Here is a 22,009-nt window from a genome sequence, read left to right as displayed (position 1 = left end):
CTCAACCATTTGTGCTTAAGTGATCCTCCCATCTCAGCCTCCCATGTAGGTGACCACAGGTGTGTGTCACCACACCCAGCTAATTTTTTTTTTATATATATACAGAGTCTCGCTCGGTCACCCAGGCTGGAGTGCAGTGGTGCGATCTCGGCTCACTGCAACCTCCTTCTCCTGAGTTCAAGTGATTCTCCTTCCTCAGCCTCCTGCGAGTAGCTGGGACTACAGGCTCGTGCCACCATGCCTGGCTAATTTTTTGTATTTTCAGTAGATACAGGCTTTCACCGTGTTAGTCAGGATGGTCTGGATCTCCTGACCTCATGATCTGCCTGCCTCGGCCTCCCCAAGTGCTGGGATTACAGGCTTGAGCCACCGTTCCCGGCCTAATATTTTTATCATGTATAGAAATGGGGTTTCTCCATGTTGCTCCAGGGTGTTCTTAAACTTCCTGGGCTAAAAAGATCCTCCTTTTGGGAACCTAAACCCCCCGAAGTGCTGGGATTACAGGCATGAGCCACCGTGCCCCACCAAGATGTTTTTGAGACAGGGTCTTGCTCTGTCAGGCTGGAGCGCAGTGGTGATCATAGCTCACTGTGGCCTCAAACTTCTGGGCTTCAGCCATCCTCCTGCCTCAGCCTCCCAAGTAGCTGGGACTAAAAGCCTTTGCCACCATTCCTGCCTTATTTATTTATTTAGAGATGGGGTCTAAGTATGTTGCCCTGGCTGGCCTCGAACTCCTGGCCCCAAGACTCATGCAATCCTCCCACCTAGGCCTCCCAAAGTGCAGGGATTACAGGCATAAACCACCATTCTAGGCCTAAGTTTATTTTATTTTTTTTAGCAAAAATCTGTGGAGGAGGAAACATCTCCCAGTTTGCTCTCTTCCGAGTCTGCTTCTTACATGAGATGGGGTTAAATACATTTTAGGGTAAAAGCAGAATGGTAGGATGTTTTAAATGTACGAATACATAAAAATGGAACAGAGTCTTTGAAAAGGGAGACAACAGAAACGTTAACAACAAAGGGAGTGAGCAGAATGAAGAATGGCATAAAAGACCAAAACCTCTTCTGAACAGCTGGAATATCACACCAGAGTACTAAACACTGGTAATGCCATCAGGATATGATTATTCATCATGATTATTCACTCACCTCGTAAAACATTTTTTATAGTGGCTGTGAAATTTGAACCAATAGAGTGGGGTGGCTGTGGCAGGGAAAGCTGGTGACACAAATCATGCTAATGGCAAGGCCAGGTGAGTGCTTAAATGGTGTCGTCTTTATAAACCTTGGCACATACGTTTGGGTACTGTAAGCTTAGGGCAATTCTACTGGTATTTCCCTACATTTATTACCAGTCCCTCCCCTGTCCCCCAACAGCTGCAACTTTAAAAACAATCTTTCCAAACTAGCTTTGAAGAGCTACACTTTTCCTTCGTATGTACGTTGCTTAAGTACGCTGATAGCAACGTAATATGACAATTCAAAGGGAATCCCGTCTTCTGTTTTTTTTGTTTTTTTTTTCTTTTTGAGACGGAGTCTTGCTCTGCCGCCCAGGCTGGAGTACAGTGGCCGGATCTCAGCTCACTGCAAGCTCCGCCTCCCGGGTTCACGCCATTCTCCTGCCTCAGCCTCCCGAGTAGCTGGGACTACAGGCGCCTGCCACCTCGCCCGGCTAGTTTTTTGTATTTTTTAGTAGAGACGGGGTTTCACCGTGTTAGCCAGGATGGTCTCGATCTCCTGACCTCGTGATCCGCCCATCTCGGCCTCCCAAAGTGGGGAATCCCGTCTTCTAATCTCAGGGTTTTCTTCTGGGGAACTCTCCCTGCATGTGCGGATTAGGGAGCTCGGAAAGCCCGTTTCAACTTTTCAGTTCCGACTCCCGAGTCACTACTCTGCCCTGTACTGTCTGGAGACTTAACGGGAGCTAATGCGAGGCAGTGAATTCTCCGCTCTCTAGTTTTCCAATTCTTCTACGGTCTTCAAAAAAGGTTGTCTGCTCCTGAGCAGCGCCTAAACTGAGAAGCGGAAAAGGCGAGACCCGCTAAAGGCGGACGGGTGGCCGAAGCGGAAACCCAGTTAAGAGCAGGGACTGCCCTGGAGAGCATAGAAAGCGAAGGTTGCGGGGGAAAGCAGCGCCCCTCCGAGGAAACCGACACCGCCCCGCCACGCCAAGCCAAGCCAATGGGTGCCACCAAGCAGCGCCGGGAACGCGCGCCGACGCCCCGCGCTCCGCCGGCGTCCGCCCGTCCCCGCGCGCCCCCTCGTACCCCACGCGCGGGGGGCGGGGCTGGCGGGGGCGCGCGCGGGGCCGCGGGCAGGGGGGCGGGGCGGCAGAGCTCGGCGGCTGGGACTGGAGGACAGCGGCGGCGGAGGCGACTAGCGGCGGCGGGAGCGGCGCCGAGAGGCCGTGCGGGACGCGGGCGCCAGGACCGGCCGAACGCAGAGGTAACGCAGGACGGAACAGGCGGCTGGGGAGTGGGCGCGGGCTCGCTGAGCCCCGAAGGCGAGTGGCGGAGGCCGCTCGCCCGGGGCGCCGACGCCGCTCCCTGAGAGGAGGGGGCGGGGCGCCCGGGTCCCCGGAGGTGGCGCCTTTTGTCTGCCTGCCCCGACCGCTCCGCCCCCCTCCCTTCCCCTCCCCTGCGACCTAGCCCCCTGCCCTTCTGGCGGACTCCTCCTCAGGGGCCCTCCGGCGCGCGCGCTCCCGCCCTTGTTTTGTTTGGACTTGGGGGAGGAGGGGGAGCTCTTCCCTGGCCGTGCGACCCTGCGTCCCAGCGCGCCTGCGTCGGCGTCCTCTGCCTGCCCCGATTGGCTGAGGGCTGCGCATGCTCCGAGGCCCGCCGCGGTCCGGCGTCCGCCCGCGCCCTCCCCTCACCCCACTCTCTCAGCGGTTTTCGGAGCCGGTTCGAAAGATGCCGGCGGCGGTGACTGGCTGCGGCGGGCCCGCCCCCCGGGTTCTCCGCCCCCGCCGCCGCCATTACGGAGCTCCCAGTGGTGAGTGTGCGGAGCGCTGAGGCTCGCGTTCCGCCGCTGCTTCCGTCGCCGGGGCAGGCGCCGCGGTGTCCCTACCGAGCGTGAGCCCCGAACTGTCACCGCGCCGATCCCCAGCCTCATCCGTCGGTGTCCGCGGTCCGAGCTTTCTCCGCCTCGCTGGCGGCCCGCGCTCTCCCCCGCCGTGCGCGTTCGCCGCTGTGGCCTGTAGCTGCCTCGCCTCGCCGCTTTGTCTCCGCTGCTCTTGCCGTCCTTCCCGCGGCCCTCTGCGGGCGGGGCTGTTGGCTGTCGCTTTGCTGCTCCGCGACGGCGGCCTTGAGTCTTGCTCCCCCGGTGGGAAACATAGAACTGGTTACTGGCCACCTTAGGCGGTGGGGTTTGAATGAGAGCAGTGCCTCGGTAGGTCGTCAGAAAGTTACAGTCGCCCATCTGAGCGTTTGTAAGAGATGGAGGCAGGAGTGGTGAGGTGAGAGCCCCAGATCTGAGGGTTGGTACTGAATTGACAGCTGTGATCGGGGACAGCCACTTAACCTTTTTGAGAAAGAATTCTCTCCCGTACGGAGACCGAACCGGGTGAACTGTGCTGCCGCCTCCGCGTGCACGTTCTCTGTGTTATTGCGCTTCCTGACTTTGCATTGCATCGAAAGTGAGAATCCAATTCGAAATAACGTCTAAAAATCGCCTGCGGCTTTTTGAGCACGCTGTCTTGTCTTAAGAGTGAAATTAGACGTGACTAGTCATTTTTGAAAGATGCTTTAATTTTGTTTAACCTGGCATAGGCAAAAAACTTACTAGCTTTTAAATTTTTCATTGCTCTTCTCAAAAGTTTAGTGTAATTTGTTTCAAAATAGAAGTAACATTTTAAAATTTGCTGGGTTGGTTGGTTGGTTTTGGCTTTGTTTTTAAGCTTACTTGGAAGATGGTAGGGCTGAAAGTTAGTGGAGAAAGTATGCTGAACACTCCATATCCAGATGAAAGTTTCAGCTCCTTACCCAGTTAGATTGTGATTTTGTTGAGATGAGACACTCTAGTGTCCTTAGCATCTATGCCAGAGACAGACACCGAGTATATGCTTGCTTACATAACTTAAATTTGAAAATGAAAAACAAATGGTGCCAGCAATCAAATTACAGGCATTCTTTTTGTGACATGACTCGTTAAATCTGAGTATAATGAATGACTTTAGATTGGGAACAATGTGAGGTGTTCAGTGCATTACTAATAACATGTATTACATATATTTTATGGTAAAATGTGAAATTATAGTACTTTCCCTAAAATGCATATTATCAAGGGTATCAGTAAACTGAAATACGTTGTTAAACTCCTTGCTTTTCTGCCGCTTTCTCTTAATATAGAGGGAATAAATTAAAACTGAAATTTGGGCTTTTTATTTCTACAATCCTTTTTTTTCTTGCTTGCATTCAAATAATTTAAAGCCAGGCATGGTGGCTCACACCTGTAATCCTAACACTTTGGGAGGCCAAAGAGGAGGATCTCAAGTCCAGGAGTTAGAGACCAGCTTGGGCAACATAGGGAGACCCTGTCTCTACAGAAAATAGAAAAACTGTCGGGTTGTCGTGGCGCATACCTGTAGTCCCAGCTACTCAGGTGGCTGAAGTGGGAGGAGATCGCTTGAGCCCAGGAGGTCGAGGCTACAGTGATCCCTGGTCATGTCACTGCACTCCAGCCTGAAACCCTGTCTCAACCGATTTAATTTAAGTATTTCCCTTGACAAAAAACAAATCTTTGTAGTTGTTCAAACACTAACTTTAAACAAACTGATGCTCATAAGAGGACCATGTAAACCACAGGTAAACTCAGACTGGTTTTGGCACACGTAAGAACCAAGATGAAAAACATGAATAGGTCAGACGCGGTGGCTCACGCCTGTAGTCCCAACACTTTGGGAGGCCGAGGCGGGTGGATCACGAGGTCAGGAGATCGAGACCATCCTGGCTAACACGGTGAAACCCCGTCTCTACTAAAAATAGCCGGGCGTGGTGGCGGACCCGGACGCCTGTACTCCCAGCTACTCAGGAGGCTGAGGCAGGAGAATGGTGTGAATCGGTAAGCGGGGTTTGTAGTGAGCCAAGATCGCACCACTGCACTCCAGCCTGGGCAACAGAGTGAGACTCCATCTCAAAAAAAAAAAAAAAGAAAAAGAAAAACACAAGTTTCATTTGTTCATCCTTTAGTTTAACAAATATTAATTGAGCATCTATTCTGTCCCTGGTATGTTCTCAGGCATCAGGTATGCAGCAAGTGAATCAGATCAGATCTCTGCCAGGAACAAGTGTGACAGCCTAAAAATCTGATCATTCACAAATGCAATAGTAAAAAGTTTAGTTAATAGGTACACTGGGTCAAATGCGGTGGCTTACACCTGTAACCCCAACATGTTGAGAGGCCGAGGCAGGTGGATCGCTTGAGCCCAGGAGTTTGTGATCAGCCTGGGCAACATGGCAAAACCCTGTCTATACAAAAAAGAGAAAAATTATCTAGGCATGGCGATGCATGCCTGTAGTCCCAGCTACTAGCGAGACTAAGCTGGGAGAATTGCTTGAGCCTGGGAGGTTGAGACTGCAGTGAGCTGTGATACTGCAACCTGGGCATCAGAGTGAGACCCTGTCTCAAAACAAACAAAAAAAACATAGGTACAGTGATGTTAGCAGTGTGAATTAACCTTGCATATACTTAGCTCTGTAATGAACAGTGAATTTATTAAATAGCCAATTAACCCAACTATTCTAAAGCAAGTACTACAGGTTGAAGCTTTGAAGTTATGTGACTTTGACTTTTATTAAGGAAATGCAGAGCTGAGGCTAACATCTTTTTTTTTTTTTTAGACGGAGTCTCACTCTGTCACCCGGGCTGGAGTGCAGTGGCGTAATCTCAGCTCTTTGCAACTTCCGCCTCCCGAGTTCAAGTGATTCTCCTGCCTCAGCCTCGCGTAGTAGCTGAGACTAACCCAATATTCTAAAGAAAGTACTACAGATTGAAGCTTCAAAGTTCTACAACTTTTACTAAGGAAATGCGGAGATGAGGCTAACATCTCTATTTTGTTGAGATGGAGTGTTGCTCTGTCACCCAGGCTGGAGTGCAGTGGCATGATCTCAGCTCACTGCAACCTCCTCCAGGTTCAAGTGATTCTCCTCCCTCAGCCTCCGGAGTAGCTGGGACTACAGGCGTGCGCCACTGCAACTGGCTAACTTTTGTATTTTTAGTAGAGATGGGGTTTCACCATGTTGGCCAGGCTGATTTCGAACTCCTGACCTCAGGTGACCCCTGTCTCAGCCTACCAAAGTGCTGGGATTACAGGCATGAGCCACTGTACCCGGCCCTAACATCTCTTAATATTTGTCCCAAATAACTGGGTTTTAAGTGTTCTTCAGACATAATGAATATAGTATTAAGTACTACATTCTTGAACTTGAGTACATACTTGAACCTCCGCCTCCCAGGTTCAAGTGATTCTTCTGCCTCAGCCTTCTGAGTAGCTGGGACTACAGGCGCACACCACCACGCCTGGCTAATTTTTGTATTTTTAGTAGAGACGGGGTTTCACCATACTGGCCAGGCTGGTCTTGAACTCCTGACCTTGTGATCCATCAGCCTCAGCCTCCCAAAGTGCTGGGATTACAGGCATGAGCCACCATGCCTGGCCCTTTTGTGTGTGTGTGTGTGTGTTTTTAATAATAATAATTATTACTATTATTTTGAGGCAGGCTCTGCTCTGTCAGCTAGGCTTGGAATGCAGTGGCTGGATCTCAGGTCACTGCATCTTAAACCTTCTGGGCTCAAGCAATCCTCCCAATCTCAGCTTCCCAAGTAGCTGGGACTGTAGGCACATGCCACCATTCCCATTTGTAATTTATTTTTTAGAGACAAGGTCTGTATTGCCCAGGCTGGTCTTGAACTCCTGGGCTCGAGTGATCCTCCTACCTTAGCCTCCCAAAGTGCTGGGGTTACAGGTGTGAGCCACCACACCTGGCCTGTTTTTAAATTTTAATTTGTTTACTTTTGGTAAAGACCAAGTCTAATGTTGCCCAGGCTAGTTTTGAATTTCTAGCCTCAAGGGATCCTCCCACCTCTGCCTCCTAAAGTGCTGGAGTTGCAGGCATGAGCTACTGTGCCAAATGGGAAAATACTTTTTTAAAGATTCCTATGAACGGATACTCCTGAAGGTTGTTGACTTCACTGTAGCATTTTCAGCCTAGCTAGTGTTATCGTGGATTAAGAAAGATGAATTCATTAGCAATATAACTTTACTAAGGATAATCTGATTGTGATACTCTTTTATTTCCGTATCATGTTTGCATGTAAAAATACCAGCAGATTTGCGTAAGGCTTTTTATGATTAAGAAAAATAGGCCGGTCGTGGTGGCTCACCCCTGCAATCCCAGCACTTTGGGAGGCTGAGGTGGGCAGATCATCTGAGGTCAGGAGTTCGAGACCAGCCTGACCAACATGGTGAAACCCCATCTCTACTAAAAACACAAAATTAGCTGGGCATGGTGGCGCATGCCTGTAATCCCAGCTACTCAGGAAGGTGAGGCAGGAGAATCGCTTGAACCAAGGAGGCAGTGGTGGCAGTGAGCAGAGATCGTGCCACAGCACTCTAGCCTGGGCAACAGAGGAAGACTCCGTCTCAAAAAAAGAAAAAAAAATTTTAATATTAATGGATATTCTAGTTCACTATGTATGAGTGTGTTACACTGCACTGAATTCTTTCAGCTGACTGAAAGATTTGCTTGCAGCTGACTGACAGTTGACAAGTCTGGTATTGCTCTTGGTGTTCCTGTAAAGATATTTTCCCTGTAAATGTGAATGCATCCTCTGTGTTTCAGTTTTCTGGATTTATCCTAGTTATTGTAGGTTGGGACTGTTACTTGCCAAGTTGAAAGCTCTTAAATTCTTAGACAAGGTTAGAGCTTAATGTAGAAGTTGAATGACTGTCATTCCCCCACTCATTGTTAATAGTTCATTAGCACAGAGATCTAAACACTTAAGTGGTCTTTTTTTAATAGAGGAATTTTTGTATGAAATGTCATTGAGTCTTAGATGAGATTTTTGGGGAAGAGAGGGTGTTAGTGATCAGGTAAACTTGGGTGACTGCATGGGATTTTGATCTTTGAATATTTAATTATATTCTTCTGTAGTAGTTTTCCTTACGTTAAAAATATGACAGTCTTAGAAGCATACGTTTATTCTCCTAGGTGATGGTCTAAATTTGCTTCTGTGGGTCTGGAAGTTACTAGAATGTTGGGTTATTCAGCAGTATTTTTGCCCTTGTGTTTTCCCTTAGCAGAGAAAAATAAAAGTACTTTTCTAATAGAGATAGAGTTTAAGATTACAGTTAATTTTCCTACCCTTTTGAGAACAGTGACAACAAAAGCCTTCTCTTTGTAAACTGATCTTTGACTAACATTTGACTGACTGTTCCTCAGTCTCTCTATTCTGTCCTCCTCAGTTCCTGATGGTGGCAGGAGGGGATGGGGCTAGGTTCCATATGAGCTGCCTTGCCCTTGTCTTTGTTCATGCGGAAGGTGCAACAGCTGCTGTGGCTTATGCATTCGTCTTAGTTGCTGCTTTATGTAGTCTATATTTTAGTAGTTTTATCTTTCTGAGTAACCAAATCATCTGTCACTTAACTATACATTTTATAGTTATATTTTTTCCCTTTGGATATGTATTAAATTTAGAAGTTTTAGTTTAGTTTTGTTTCTGTTAATCTTCACACCAGGTCTTTTCTGTGCTTTAGGTTGATTCTTCACCACACTGAAACCATTAGGAAAAATCCTTGTGGTTAACAGCAGAGGCTTCAGAGTGTAACCTGTACTCGGGCCTAGAAATTATTTAAAATGGCGACTGATACGTCTCAAGGTGAACTCGTCCATCCTAAGGCACTCCCACTTATAGTAGGAGCTCAGCTGATCCACGCGGACAAGTTAGGTGAGGTAGGGGCTGACACATTCTTGAAGCTCACTCTTGGATCAATCCCTGACTTCAGGCCCTGCTGGGTCCTCCTTCTTGGTACATGCTCCTTCCCTTACTTTGGGGAGTCTAGGTTGTGAATTTGAAACAAAATCAGATTCTTTTCATCTTCCCTTTCCCCTCAAATTCCTGAGAAAACCTCCAACCTTCTAAATTTATAGCAAGTCAACTATAATTATGTGTTTCCATTTGAAATTCAAGCTAAAATAACATACTTTTAAAAAGTGTATCTTAAAAATCATATTTCACTTCAAAAAAACTTGTTAAAAGTAGTTTGCATCAGATCCTGGAGTCGACTTGAAGAATTCTCCTACATCTTCTGACACCCAGTTAGGCCCTTTGAGAAAGAGATAAAACAGAATTTTTTAATGCATGTTTGATTATGGCCATCTCTTTTCTTAGAAGGTAGAAGATAGCACCATGCCGATTCGTCGAACTGTGAATTCTACCCGGGAAACCCCTCCCAAAAGCAAGCTTGCTGAAGGGGAGGAAGAAAAGCCAGGTAAAGTAAAATGGTGACACAACTTAAAACATCAAAAGTTATACTGCAGTTTGGAGTGTCCCATAAATTCCTTTGAACTTAATTATTCTTTTTTCATGGCTAAGTGTTTTGGGGAAACATTTGGAGAGAGAATCAGTAGCTATTGGTATGTCATTGCCAGACCATGAGGGCAAAGTAAGATTTCATCTTCTCTGTAAAGATTTTTGGAAGGTGAAAATGATATGTTGGAATTAAAAACAGAAAAATGGTTGGGGATGACAGGAATGGCCAAAGAGTAGCATTCTGGACATAAAGTGTCATGGGGATGAATGCAGTGTGGGAGAATGGAAAACGTGGGCCTTTAGGATAGACGTGGAAAGTTCATCCAGAAATCATCTGGAGGCCTTAAGAGAAGCAAATGGTGATCTGTTGATCTGTAACAGGTATCGGTAGAGAAAAGTCAGTGGTGGGAGCATAACAAATGGAAAGAAATATAAACCCATCAGTATGGAGTGCTGGTGCTCCTTTATGGCGTCTATAACCATCTCTTCTCCTTTTCCCGTCTTTATTTTTCTTCTCATGATCTTTTTGTTTTTTTTCTTTGTCTTTTCCCTTTTTGCCTTTTTCTCTGGCCTTTTATCTCAAGTTTTTCAGGGATGAGCACACTGTGCTGCCTCTGTTGTGGCTGTTAGAATCAATTATTTGCTGACTAGCATGTATTAGGAATAGAGGGCCGGGCACAGTGGCTCACGCCTGTAATCCCAGCACTTTGGGAGGCCAAGGCGGGTAGATCACCTGAGGTCAGGAGTTCGAGACCAGCCTGGCCATCATGGTGAAACCCCGTCTCTACTAAAATTACAAACATTATCTGGGCATGGTGGTGCATGCCTGTAATCCCTGCTACTCAGGAGGCTGAGGCACAAGAATTGCTTGAGCCCAGGAGGCAGAGATTGCAGTGAGCTGAGATCACGCCATTGTATTCCAGCCTGGGCAACAGGGGAAACTGTCTCCAAAAAAAAAAAAAAGGAATAGAAAATACGTGCATCCTTGTTTCCTGTATCCCTTGGTGCATCAGGACAGACATCAATAATGAGTCAATATACTCTTTTTTCTGGCTGAGCCTGGATTTTTTTCTCTAAATCTTTTGATGAATGCTGTAAGCAATTTGGGCACCTAGCCTAAGGCAGTTAAGAAACATGAGAATCCGAATATTTGAAAAAGTAAATGGGTGCTGGTGAGTTGAAGATAGGTTATCTTGTCCAGCAGTGGGATAAGGCGCTTGGTGGTCCATCTTTTTTTTTTTTTTTTTTTTTTTTTTTTTTTTTTTTTGAGACGGAGTCTCGCTCTGTCGCCCAGGCTGGAGTGCAGTGGCCGGATCTCAGCTCACTGCAAGCTCCGCCTCCCGGGTTCATGCCATTCTCCGGCCTCAGCCTCCCGAGTAGCTGGGACTACAGGCGCCCGCCACCTCGCCCGGCTAGTTTTTTGTATTTCTTAATAGAGACGGGGTTTCACCGTGTTAGCCAGGATGGTCTCGATCTCCTGACCTCGTGATCCGCCCGTCTCGGCCTCCCAAAGTGCTGGGATTACAGGCTTGAGCCACCGCGCCCGGCCTTGGTGGTCCATCTTAATCCATGTTTAACAGCCAGCTGAAGCCCCTAAATCACTAATAACATCAGTTTTCAGAATACGTGCCAGAGGGTTCAGAGGTAAAGTATTAGAAAAGTCAACCAAGAGTTTATGAAGAAACAGTGTCACTTCACAAGTTGTATGTTTGTTTAATCTTCTCTCTATCCCATTTTGTACATAGTATTTTGTACATAGAAATTAGACTTCACTCATTTTAAATTTTATAAACTCTACATTTTACCCAGAAACAGACAGTAGTTCAGTGAGTTGGAAACAGTCTTATACAAACTACATATTCAGTATCCGTTGAGTGACTGAACTTTAAGCCATAACTCTTGAGCAGTTACTCTTGAGAAGAGAAAATAATGTAAAATTAAATTTATAAGTCTTATTGCAGTAAAACCCGTGAATGATTCTTAGCTTTTCATCTTTTTTAGAATAAGACAAAGTATAAATAAACATGACTAACTAATAGTAAATTCTTGCCCGTGCAGCCATTTAGGTCAAGTTGTTGATGTGAGGGGCAGTACAAGATATATCATGATGAAAAATACATTTTATTTTGGAAAACCTAAATGCAGTTACTATCTTTATCCCCAGATACCATTGTTACAGTGAAGTTCTATCCATAATACTTTGTGATCCTAAGCATATGGAAAACAATTTTAGAAGCAGAGAAGGCCAAATGAGGATGGAAATCACTCGCTTAGTATAAGTGTTAGAATTGTACTTATGCGATTTGGTTTTAAGAAAGAAGTGGCATTTTAAAATTCTCTTTATGTGTAGGCCACAAAGAAGTCCTTGTCATTATTGCAATAAGTAGTTCACATAATTTAAATGATCAAATTCTTCAAGCATATACTTTGGTTTGAAGTATATGCTTGCCACTGGAGTCCTTTTTTTTTTTTTTTGAGACGGAGTCTCTCTCTGTCGCCCATGCTGGAGTGCAGTGGCGCGAACTTGGCTCACTGCAAGCTCCGCCTCCCGGGTTCATGCCATTCTCTTGCCTCAGCCTCCTGAGTAGCTGGGACTACAGGCACGTGCCACAGCGCCCGGCTAATTTTTTGTATTTTTAGTAGAGATGGGATTTCACCGTGGTCTCAATCTCCTGACCTTGTGATCCGCCCGCCTCGGCCTCCCTGGAGTCCTTTTTCTTTTGTGTGTGTGTGATTGTTTGTTTGTTTGTTTGTTTGTTTGTTTTTGGGAGTTCTCTGAAGTCCCTGCATAACCAGTGCCTGGGGTTCTGTGTTTTATAGTAGCTGCTCAGGGACATGCTGTGAAGGAAAGGCACAAATAACAGCAGACCTCCATGTTCCCCTCTCATATTTCTACTCTTGCTTCAGTCATCCTCTTGGAGAATACATGAGTTTTTTATTACTTATTCTCTGAGATTTGATTGTTGAATTATAAAATGGCTAATTTCTTAATTATAAGTCTCATGAATATTGCAAAGTAGAATAATTAAATCATTTGGGATGAAATGAGTTTTCCTTTCTGTGTAATTTCCTGGTCTATCTATTTTTCTAATAATAGATAACCACCTGACCAGGCAACTTGAGTGACATAAAGAATGTAAGAAAACTGCATTAGTGGTCATTTGTTTTCATTCTAGAATTCATTTGTTAATTGGAGACTTCGGCTGGTCCGTTTAATAAGATACTTTTACCCTTTTATTGACTCAGATTGGAATACATCTGCTTATGCAATTCTGCTCACCTGATTTTTTAGAACCAGACATAAGTTCAGAGGAATCTGTCTCCACTGTAGAAGAACAAGAGAATGAAACTCCACCTGCTACTTCGAGTGAGGCAGAGCAGCCAAAGGGGGAACCTGAGAATGAAGAGAAAGAAGAAAATAAGTCTTCTGAGGAAACCAAAAAGGAGTAAGGAGTTATGTCTTCTCGCTATTTGTATTTGAAGAAGGTGTAAAAGGACTTTAGATCAGATTGTTTTAAAGTGTTATAACATTGGCTTATGCTAGGTATTTGCTATTTGGATTTAATTTTTAGAATTACCATTTGAAATAGGTTTATTATATAGTTGTATGACCTGTTAGAATATGCTGTAGTTAGCAGAACACAATGGTTTGAATGATCCAAAAGTCATTGTCATTGACTTTGGAATATGTTTTTGAGCTTGTAATTTATTGTGGGAGTATCTGATATTTTAAGCATTGGCAAGACTTCAATAAGAAATGAAACATAATTATAAAAATCTGACCTAGAAGACACTTCACTATTTTATTCCTACCTCTGTGCCAGGAGTGGGTTGCTTTTGCGTGCTTATGTTAGAAGGCGTTAGTCTGTATCAAGCTATTGGTTAGTGTGACCTAAAAGTCTATATATGTTTGATGAAGTATTCAGTTGGAGAATTGACTTTGAGAATCTGAAAGTAAAATTTGCTGTTGATATGTATCTATATAAGGTGATGGCAGTTACTTTTTAATTTTTAATTTTTTTTTTTTTTTTTGCAGGAGAGCTGGTAGTATTCATTCCACTCTTTTCATAATTGGTCAAACAGTTAGAAATTACTTTTAAATAGAGTCATGCATTGCTTAACAATGAGTATGCATTCTGAGAGATGCATCTTTAGGCGATTTCATCATTGTGCCAACATCATAAAGCGTACTTACACAAACCTACATGGTACAGCCTACTACATAACTAGGCTTTATGGGATAGTCTGTTGCTCCTAGGCTGCAAACCTGTACAGCATGCTACTGTACTAAATACTGTAGGCAGTTATAACACAGTGGTAAGTATTTGTGTATTTAAACATAGAAAAGGTACAGTAAAAATATGATATAAAAGATTAAAAAAAAGGTATACCTTTGTAGGACACCTGCCATGAATTGACCTTAAAAGATTGGAAGTTGTTTGGGTGAGTGAGTGTAAGTGAATGCAAAGGCCTAGGACATTACTGTGTGCAACTGTAGACTCTGTAAACGCTGTATGCTTAGGCTACACTAAATTTATAAGCTTTTTTCTATTTTTAAAAGTTTTTATTTTTTAAAACTTTACTAAAAACAAAGACAAAAGCCAGATTCAGTGGTGTACACCTGTAGCCTTAGCTACCTTAGCTACTTAGGAAGCTGAGGTAGGGGGATTGCTTGAGTCCTGAAATTTGAGCCTAGATTGGGCAACATTGGGAGACCTTATATCTATAAAAAAAAACAAAACTAAGACACACACACACACACCTTAACCTAGGCCTGCACAGGGTCAGGGTCATCAGTATCACTGTCTTCCACCTCCACATCTTCCACTGGAAGGCCTTCAGGGGCAGCAACACACATGGACCTGTCATTTCCTATGATAACAATGCTGTCTTTTGGAATACCTTCTGAAGGACCTGCTTGAGGCTGTTTTACAGTTAACGTTTTTTTTTAAGGTAGAAAGCATATATACTGTAATGATAAAAAGTAGAGTATACTAAACACATAAACTAGTAACATAGCTGTTTATTATCAAGTATTATGTATAATGGTAATGTGCTTTTTCTTTTTGAGGGGGAGACAGAGTCTCGCTCTGTCACCCAGGCTAGAGTGCAGTGGCGCGATCTCGGCTCATTGCAACCTCCACCTCCCAGGTTCACACGATTCTCCTGCCTCAATCTCCCGAGCAGCTGGGACTACAGGCATGCGCCACCATACCCAGCTAATTTTTGTATTTTTAGGAGAGACGGGGGTTTCACCATGTTGGCCAGAATGGTCTCAATCTCTTGGCCTTGTGATCTGCCCACCTTGGCCTCCCAAAGTGCTGGGATTACAGGCATGAGCCAGTGTGCTGTATTTTTATGTGACTGGCAGCACAGTAGGTTTGTTTACACCAATGTCTCCACAAACAAGTGAGTAACTTGTTGCGCTGTGATATTACCACCACTATCATGTTAACCAGGTAATAGGAGGTTTTCAGTTCCATTATAATCTTATGGGACGACCATCGTATATGTGGTCTGTTGACCAAAATATTGTTATGCAGCACATAACCATAAAAGAATAACTTAGTAATAACTCTACCTTCTAGCTGTAATATTCAGGGTATTCTTTATCTGAGTTTCATAAGTATAGCTAAGGTCTGTGGAATTTATAGTGACTGTCGTGTGTGTGTGTGTGTGTGTGTGTGTGTGTGTGTGTGTGTGTGTGTGTTTAATAGAGATGGTATCTCACTATGTTGGCTAGGTTGGGCTTGAACTCCTGGCCTCAAGCAGTCCTCCAACCTTAGCCTCCCAAATTGCTGGGATTACAGGCATGAGCCACTGCACCCAGCCTATCCTCTGTTGTTAAATGTTCTAATGCATCTATTAGGTGCACAGAGCACTATTATATACTCAGAATAAAATTTATATAATTCTTTAAATCTTACAAAATTGCTTTGATAAACATACTCTTATAATTCTTGCAACACCTTGGGAAGTAGTTGGTTTTATATTACTATTTTATAGCTTAGGAGAAAGACTCACATCATATACTGAGATCATATAGGTAGCTAGTAAATGTTTGAGTGAAAATGCAGACAAAGGTTTTCTGACTTAAGAGCTTGAGTTTTTCCACTATACCATATTGCATCTGTTGTAGTTGCTAACTAATATGCATTTTAAAATTCTCTTTTATATACTGAGCCCTTATACCAGTGCTAATTTATGTGACTCCTCTCTTCTGCACCTAAGAGAAAAATACCTTTTTAATTCATTTATGGTACCCAGTTTTTAAAGAAAGACTTGTTTTGTAAAATTTTGCTTATGGTACATATCACCTTAGCCTGTGAATAAATTAAAGCATTAATTTTTATCCCTCCCTGGTCTTTTCCTACTTCTGACTTTATACGTCTTTCTAGAGAGTTTATTTTCTATAATAACAATTCTTTGTTTTAAAGTGAGAAAGATCAGTCTAAAGAAAAGGAGAAGAAAGTGAAAAAAACAATTCCTTCCTGGGCTACCCTTTCTGCCAGCCAGCTAGCCAGGGCCCAGAAACAAACACCGATGGCTTCTTCCCCACGTCCCAAGATGGATGCAATCTTAACTGAGGCCATTAAGGCAAGTTTTTATTTCAAGCAATTCATCCTAGATTTATTATGTTCTTTTTTTTTTCTTATTTGAAAATGGCATATTTCTGTCTAGACATAAATCTTGCTCTGCTTCCTAAAGGAGTTTTAAAGAGAGGAAAGTCATTATGAGTTCATGTTTTTCTAATATAATCAGATTTGGTGAACACTTAATTTTTTTTAAAAATATACATTTGCTATAGCAAATATTTTTAACTTTAGAATTTTTAAATTCAGCTTATCGATTAAGTACAGTTTTTATTTGAAGGCTGAAAATGTTAATTCATTGAACAAACATTTAAGGACTACCTTCCCTCTGTCGGGCGCCCCTGCTAGTGGTATAAAACTAACTAAGGCTAGCAAAGTCCTTGCCCTTATTAATCTAATTGTGACTCAGTAACTGAAAAATACTGAGAATTTTTGTTTAAAAAATATCTCTAGGTTCATTTGTAAAGCTAAGTGTCTGATCTTGGTAGTAGATATCTTTCACACCTGAACGCTGTTATAAACACTGCTTTATCACCTAGACATTCCAAAATGCTTACAAAAATTGTCCTCCTTACATAGATTTATGATTTGCTATAATCCATTGACTTTCGTTAGATGTGGTTTTTCTATTTTAATTTTTAAAGGTTATCTTCTAATCTGACATTGCCTTTATTGTATAAGTTTTTTCATTTAATTTTGCCTTGTTTAGTTCATATGATCAGATGATAAGAGGAGTTCAAACAGACCCATCTTTCAGGGACCCTGTTGTTAGGATCTGAGGCAGGATTGGGGAGACAGGGATACAGATGATTTTTAACCAGAAAAGGAGGAATGTGTATAAAAAGGAGCAGCCTGGTTGTCATTCTTAGAATGCGAGAAGATAGCACTAACATAAACTGGAAAACGGGTTTGCCTTCAGACTTGTCCCTTTACTCCTTCAAGACTTCTTATGCTCTTGTCTCATTAAGAAAACTTTATTGGTCTAGATCACCTCACTGTAGTGAAATCTCTGTTCTTTGTATAGCCTTTCTTCAAGGATTTCACTTGACCACTCAGCCTGGGTTTGAAGGAGCAGCATCATAGTGAGGATGGAAAAAGGACTAAAACTTTAGAATAGTGAAATAAAAAATTAAAACGATATCAATTTGGCTTAAAGAATGGTTTGAATATAACTGTGCATATTTATGCAGATGATTGATTTTATATAGATAATGTGTATTCCATGCAATATGACAAATTATTGCAGACCATGGATACCATTTTCTGTATCAAACAGGAGTCATGATACCTACTGCCATCTCACTGTCAGATTGGTGGAGCAAAAGATTATTTGTTTCAGCGTTAGTGTTCTTTTCTGCTTGAGTTTATTTGCTTTGTGTTTTCTTGTAAGATCAGGAGTAAACCTCAGTAGGTCATTAATAGTTCAGAGACATAGACTTGAATTACATGACTCATATTAATACAGCTTGTTTCATGTTGTACAATCTTTTCTGGACCATGTACCTGTGAGTTATTTTTCTTTGTTGTCAAAGTGTTTAAAAACATTCAATTAAGTTCTTATTCAGTGAGAATGAATAAGTGCTACATTCATTTAATAGACACCGTGGCAGTACAAAATTGATGGACTGGCCCATTAGATAAATGACAGATGCTACTTCTGTGTGCTTCAAAATTTAAAGCATTTGATTTCAAGTCAGTGACCAGTTGGAAAACAAAACTTTAAGCATTTGAAAAAATTAAGTATTTGCTGCCTTTGTGACATAATGAGCTACTTCATTCTTCCAGGTGCATTAGTCAAATGGAGTATAAGTAAAATAGGATGGAAATAGAAGAGGGCACATTAAATTCAAATAGAACACCTTCACTGTTAACCAAAATTCTCCTTCAGGACTTTGCCATGTGTAAACCCAGTTTTATGCCATTTGTTTAGATTATCTTTGATTCTTCTCTCTGCTGACATTCATACAGAGCCTTCAGGAAAATGTCCTGGCATGCTCATTCCTTAAGCTCATGCCTTAAAATGGGCCAGATCTGTGATCCTGTAAGTGATAGGTTTGTTCTGCTTTTCTCATTTTGATGCCAAAGATCCATCTTCTAAATATAGAATGGAATTAAAATGGAAAGAGGTTCTTCATTATACATAGAATGTTGTTCATGTTCAGTATGATCTTTTAGGCTGTTTTGAACAATTTAAAATTGTAGTAGAAATATTTAGTAATTCTGTTATTTCTCTACAGCCATTATGAACTGAAGTCTTCTGAAGTTCATTCTTCCCTACCATTTTTGTCATCCATTATCAAGTTCACTTCCAAAATAATTTATTTTGAAAATATATGTCAGGCTCTGTATCTAATTAAAAAAAACTGGTTTAATGTATATGGTTTGATAAATCTTTTCTAGGCATGCTTCCAGAAGAGTGGTGCATCAGTGGTTGCTATTCGAAAATACATCATCCATAAGTATCCTTCTCTGGAGCTGGAGAGAAGGGGTTATCTCCTTAAACAAGCACTGAAAAGAGAATTAAATAGAGGCGTCATCAAACAGGTATTACACAATTAGTAGTAGTAAGATCATTTCACTGTGTATTAGCTTTAAGTCTACAGTTAGTAACGTTTAGGCTTTTTGTGTCTTTTTTGTTAAAAAATAAGTTGCATAATGATGAAATTCCTTAAGTTTAACCTAGTTGAATTATCTGAGGCTAGGTTTCGAAAACATTGGTGCCATTTAAATAGTGTAACTTTTTTCTAGTTTGTTTTGTTCTTAATTAGATTTTTCTTTGGGGGCTGCTTGTGCTTGAAATCATGTAGCACTGAACATGAGAAAGGTAAGGAATCCTACTACTGAAATAGCAAAAATGAGACTAGGCATGGTGGCTTACACCTGTAGTCCCAGCACTTTGGGAGGCTGAGTTGGGAGGATCACTTGAGCCCAGGAGTTCGAGACCAGCCTGGGCAACATAGCAAGACCCCTTCTCTAGAAAAAATACAAGATTAGCAGGATTTGGTGGCATGTGCCACTAGTCCCAGCTACTCTGAAGGCAGAGGCGGGAGGACCACTTGAGCCTGGGAGGTTGAGGCTATCGTGAGCTGTGATCTCACCATTCCAGCCTCGGTGAGAGTGAGACCCTGTCTGAAAAAAAAGAAATAACAAAAATGATAATTGCCCTTGTCTTAGGTTTGTTTCCATTCAAGCCTAACTTACATGATAGACTTGTTAGTATTAATTTTTAGCTTCATAAATATGCTCACTTTAACTGATCAGTATCTAAACCATTAAAGCCTATTAGGAGTATCAGAGAAGCCTGAGTGAAATGTGACTAGCAGTAGAACCAATGTTGATTTCAGGCATAAGTCTACTTTACCTTGCATAGTGCATGGAGGCTTAGAACCATAGAAATCTAAAGCTATGTTACCCTCTTCAGAGGTCCAGAGTGATGAAATAACTACTAACGTCTTAATTTTAAAAACCTAGTTCACCACATTCCTAGAGTCTGGTTACGCTTTTTCTATACCCACTGCCTGTTTGATCAGAATAGAATTCTGTGCTACTCAGGCATTTAAACTCTGCTTAGGGACTTTGAACTAGTACTTAATTTCACAGATATGTCTTATCTCCTATGTGCCAGTTGCCTGAAGGTCTGTTACTGAATAAAACAGATTGCTGCTGTGTGGAGCTGAGAGTCTAGCTTTCTCAAAATGTAAAACTGATATTTAAATGGCCTTTAAAATTATCACTGATGCCCAGGCGCAGTGGCTCTTGCCTGTAAGCTGAGGTGGGAGGGTTGCTTCAGGCCAGGAGTTTGAGACCATCCTGGGCAACATAGCAAGGTGAGACCCTCTCTCTACAAAAAAAATTATTTCTGTATTCTATTTTACTTTTTGAGACAGAATCTCACTCTGGCTCAGGCTGGAGTGCGGAGGTGCAGTCTTGGCTTACTGCACTCTCTACCTGCTGGACTCCAGCAGTCCTCCCACCTCAGCCTCCTGAGTACCTGGGACTATAGGTGTGCACCACCACACCCAGATAATTTCTGTATTCTTTGTAGAGACAAGGTTTTGCCATGTTGCCCAGACTGGTCTCAAGCTCCTGGGCCCAAGTGATTCACCCACCTCAGTCTCCCAAAGTGCTGGGATTATAGACGTAAGCCACTATGCCCAGCTTTTACAAAAAATTTGAAAATTAGCCAAATGTAGGGGTGCATGCCTGTACTCCCAACTCAAGAGGCTGAGGCAGGAGGATTGCTTGAGTCTGCAGTGAGCTATGATTGTGCCAGTGCACTCCAGCATGGGTGACAGAGTGAGACCCTGTCTCTAAAATAAAACAGAATGATCATTGACTAAAAGGTGTTAACCTAGTTAATATGATTATCAGAGCCAAGGACCTGTTGTGTAACATAGTATATGTCAGCAAAGCTTATGTGATGGCTTCACGTTTTAGTTTATGACCTGCTGTAGCCTACGTAGCCTGACCACCCTTGGTTGATGCCTAAACAACTCTTAGTAGGCTAAAAGCATTCCAGCTTGATTGCTCATTGATAGCAGTGTAGGTAAAACTAAGCTGTGGAAGACTTTAATTATTGTGAATCAACTTTTTTTTTTGAGATGGAGTCTTGCTCTGTTACACAGTGGCACAGTCTCAGCTCACTGCATGATCTCAGCTCACTGCACCCTCTGCCTCCCATGTTCAAGCAATTCTCCTGCCTTAGCCTCCTGAGTAGCTGGGTTTACAGGCACCCGCCACCACACCCAACTAATTTTTGTATTTTTAGTGGAGACAGGATTTCACCAAGTTGGCCAGGCTGGTCTCAAACTCTTGACCTCAAGTGATCTGTCCACCTCGGCCTCCCAAAGTGCTGGGATTATAGGAATGAACCACCATGCCTGGCCTATTGCAAATCAACTTTAAAATTTTATGAAAGTGCTTTGTGAACTGGAAATATGTGGTAAAACTTAGCATTGTGTGCAGTGGCTAAAAAATTGTGGTTTTTTTTTTGAGATGGAGTCTCGCTCTGTCACCCAGGCTATAGTGCACTGGTGTGATCTCAGCTCACTGCAAGCTCCGCCTCCCGGGTTCACACTATTCTCCTGCCTCAGCCTCCTGAGTAGCTGGGACTACAGGTGCCCGCCACCACATCCGGCTAATTTTTTGTATTTTTAGTAGAGATGGGGTTTCACTTTGTTAGCCAGGATGGTCTGGTTCTCCTGACCTCGTGATCCACCCACCTTGGCCTCCCAAAGTGCTGGGATTACAGGCATGAGCCACTGTGCCCAGCCAAAATATTGTTAGATAACCCTTCCCATAAGGAATAATGTATCGTTGGTAAACTATGGGAAGTTATGTGGCCTGAGACTAATTAGGGTGTAAACTTTTTCCAAGGAGCTTTTAAGATAGTGAGGGCTTTTCTTATTTTCCCTGAGAGATTATGTCCCTTCCTTCTGTGAGATATTTTTATTTTGCTTTTTTATTTCGTTTTCAAAGTTTTTAATAGACAGTTTAACCTAGTATCACAGTAGCATTCTTCTCAAAATTTTGTAGATGAGAAAACAAAAAGCTCAGAGGGTTAACTGGGTTGTACAGTATTACTCAACATCAGCTAGATGGTATGTAAAGGACCTTTCATCTGAAGTCTTTTGACTTTTCATTGACTGTTTTTTTTTTCTCTGAAGAAGTAAACACCACTTTACATTAGCTCTTGCATTACCATGCCCTGTAATTTCCTTAGCCTAATGTAAAGTTATGAATACTGGAATAACAAAAATTAATTTACTTTAGGTTAAAGGAAAAGGTGCTTCTGGAAGTTTTGTTGTTGTTCAGAAATCAAGAAAAACACCTCAGAAATCCAGAAACAGAAAGGTAAGACAATGTATACCACAGTTTGAGTGCTGTGG

General features: G+C 42.8%; 1 protein-coding gene across 5 annotated transcripts in view; it reads left to right on the top strand.

Moving 5' to 3' along the window:
• Positions 1-2,324: 2,324 nt before the first annotated feature.
• HP1BP3 (heterochromatin protein 1 binding protein 3) overlaps positions 2,325-22,009 on the top strand; it is a 47,162-nt gene continuing 27,477 nt past the window's right edge. The window contains exons 1-7 of one of the 5 annotated variants that reach the window (XM_025383368.1): positions 2,325-2,445; positions 8,753-8,948; positions 9,388-9,487; positions 12,821-12,974; positions 15,966-16,125; positions 18,522-18,665; positions 21,894-21,974. In XM_025383368.1, coding sequence (XP_025239153.1) covers positions 8,853-8,948; positions 9,388-9,487; positions 12,821-12,974; positions 15,966-16,125; positions 18,522-18,665; positions 21,894-21,974 — 735 coding nt within the window. In that variant the 5' untranslated portion in view covers positions 2,325-2,445; positions 8,753-8,852. Of the gene's footprint in view, positions 2,446-2,658; positions 2,992-8,360; positions 8,949-9,387; positions 9,488-12,820; positions 12,975-15,965; positions 16,126-18,521; positions 18,666-21,893; positions 21,975-22,009 lie in introns of those variants that run through there. The other 4 variants (XM_025383393.1, XM_025383360.1, XM_025383383.1 and 1 more) reach the window with 4 other exon arrangements.

Source organism: Theropithecus gelada, chromosome 1 (genome assembly GCF_003255815.1).
Source record: "Theropithecus gelada isolate Dixy chromosome 1, Tgel_1.0, whole genome shotgun sequence".
Lineage (NCBI taxonomy): Eukaryota > Metazoa > Chordata > Mammalia > Primates > Cercopithecidae > Theropithecus > Theropithecus gelada.
The sequence above is the reverse complement of the archived record's forward strand: the minus strand, read 5'-3'. Positions and strand labels throughout refer to the sequence as shown.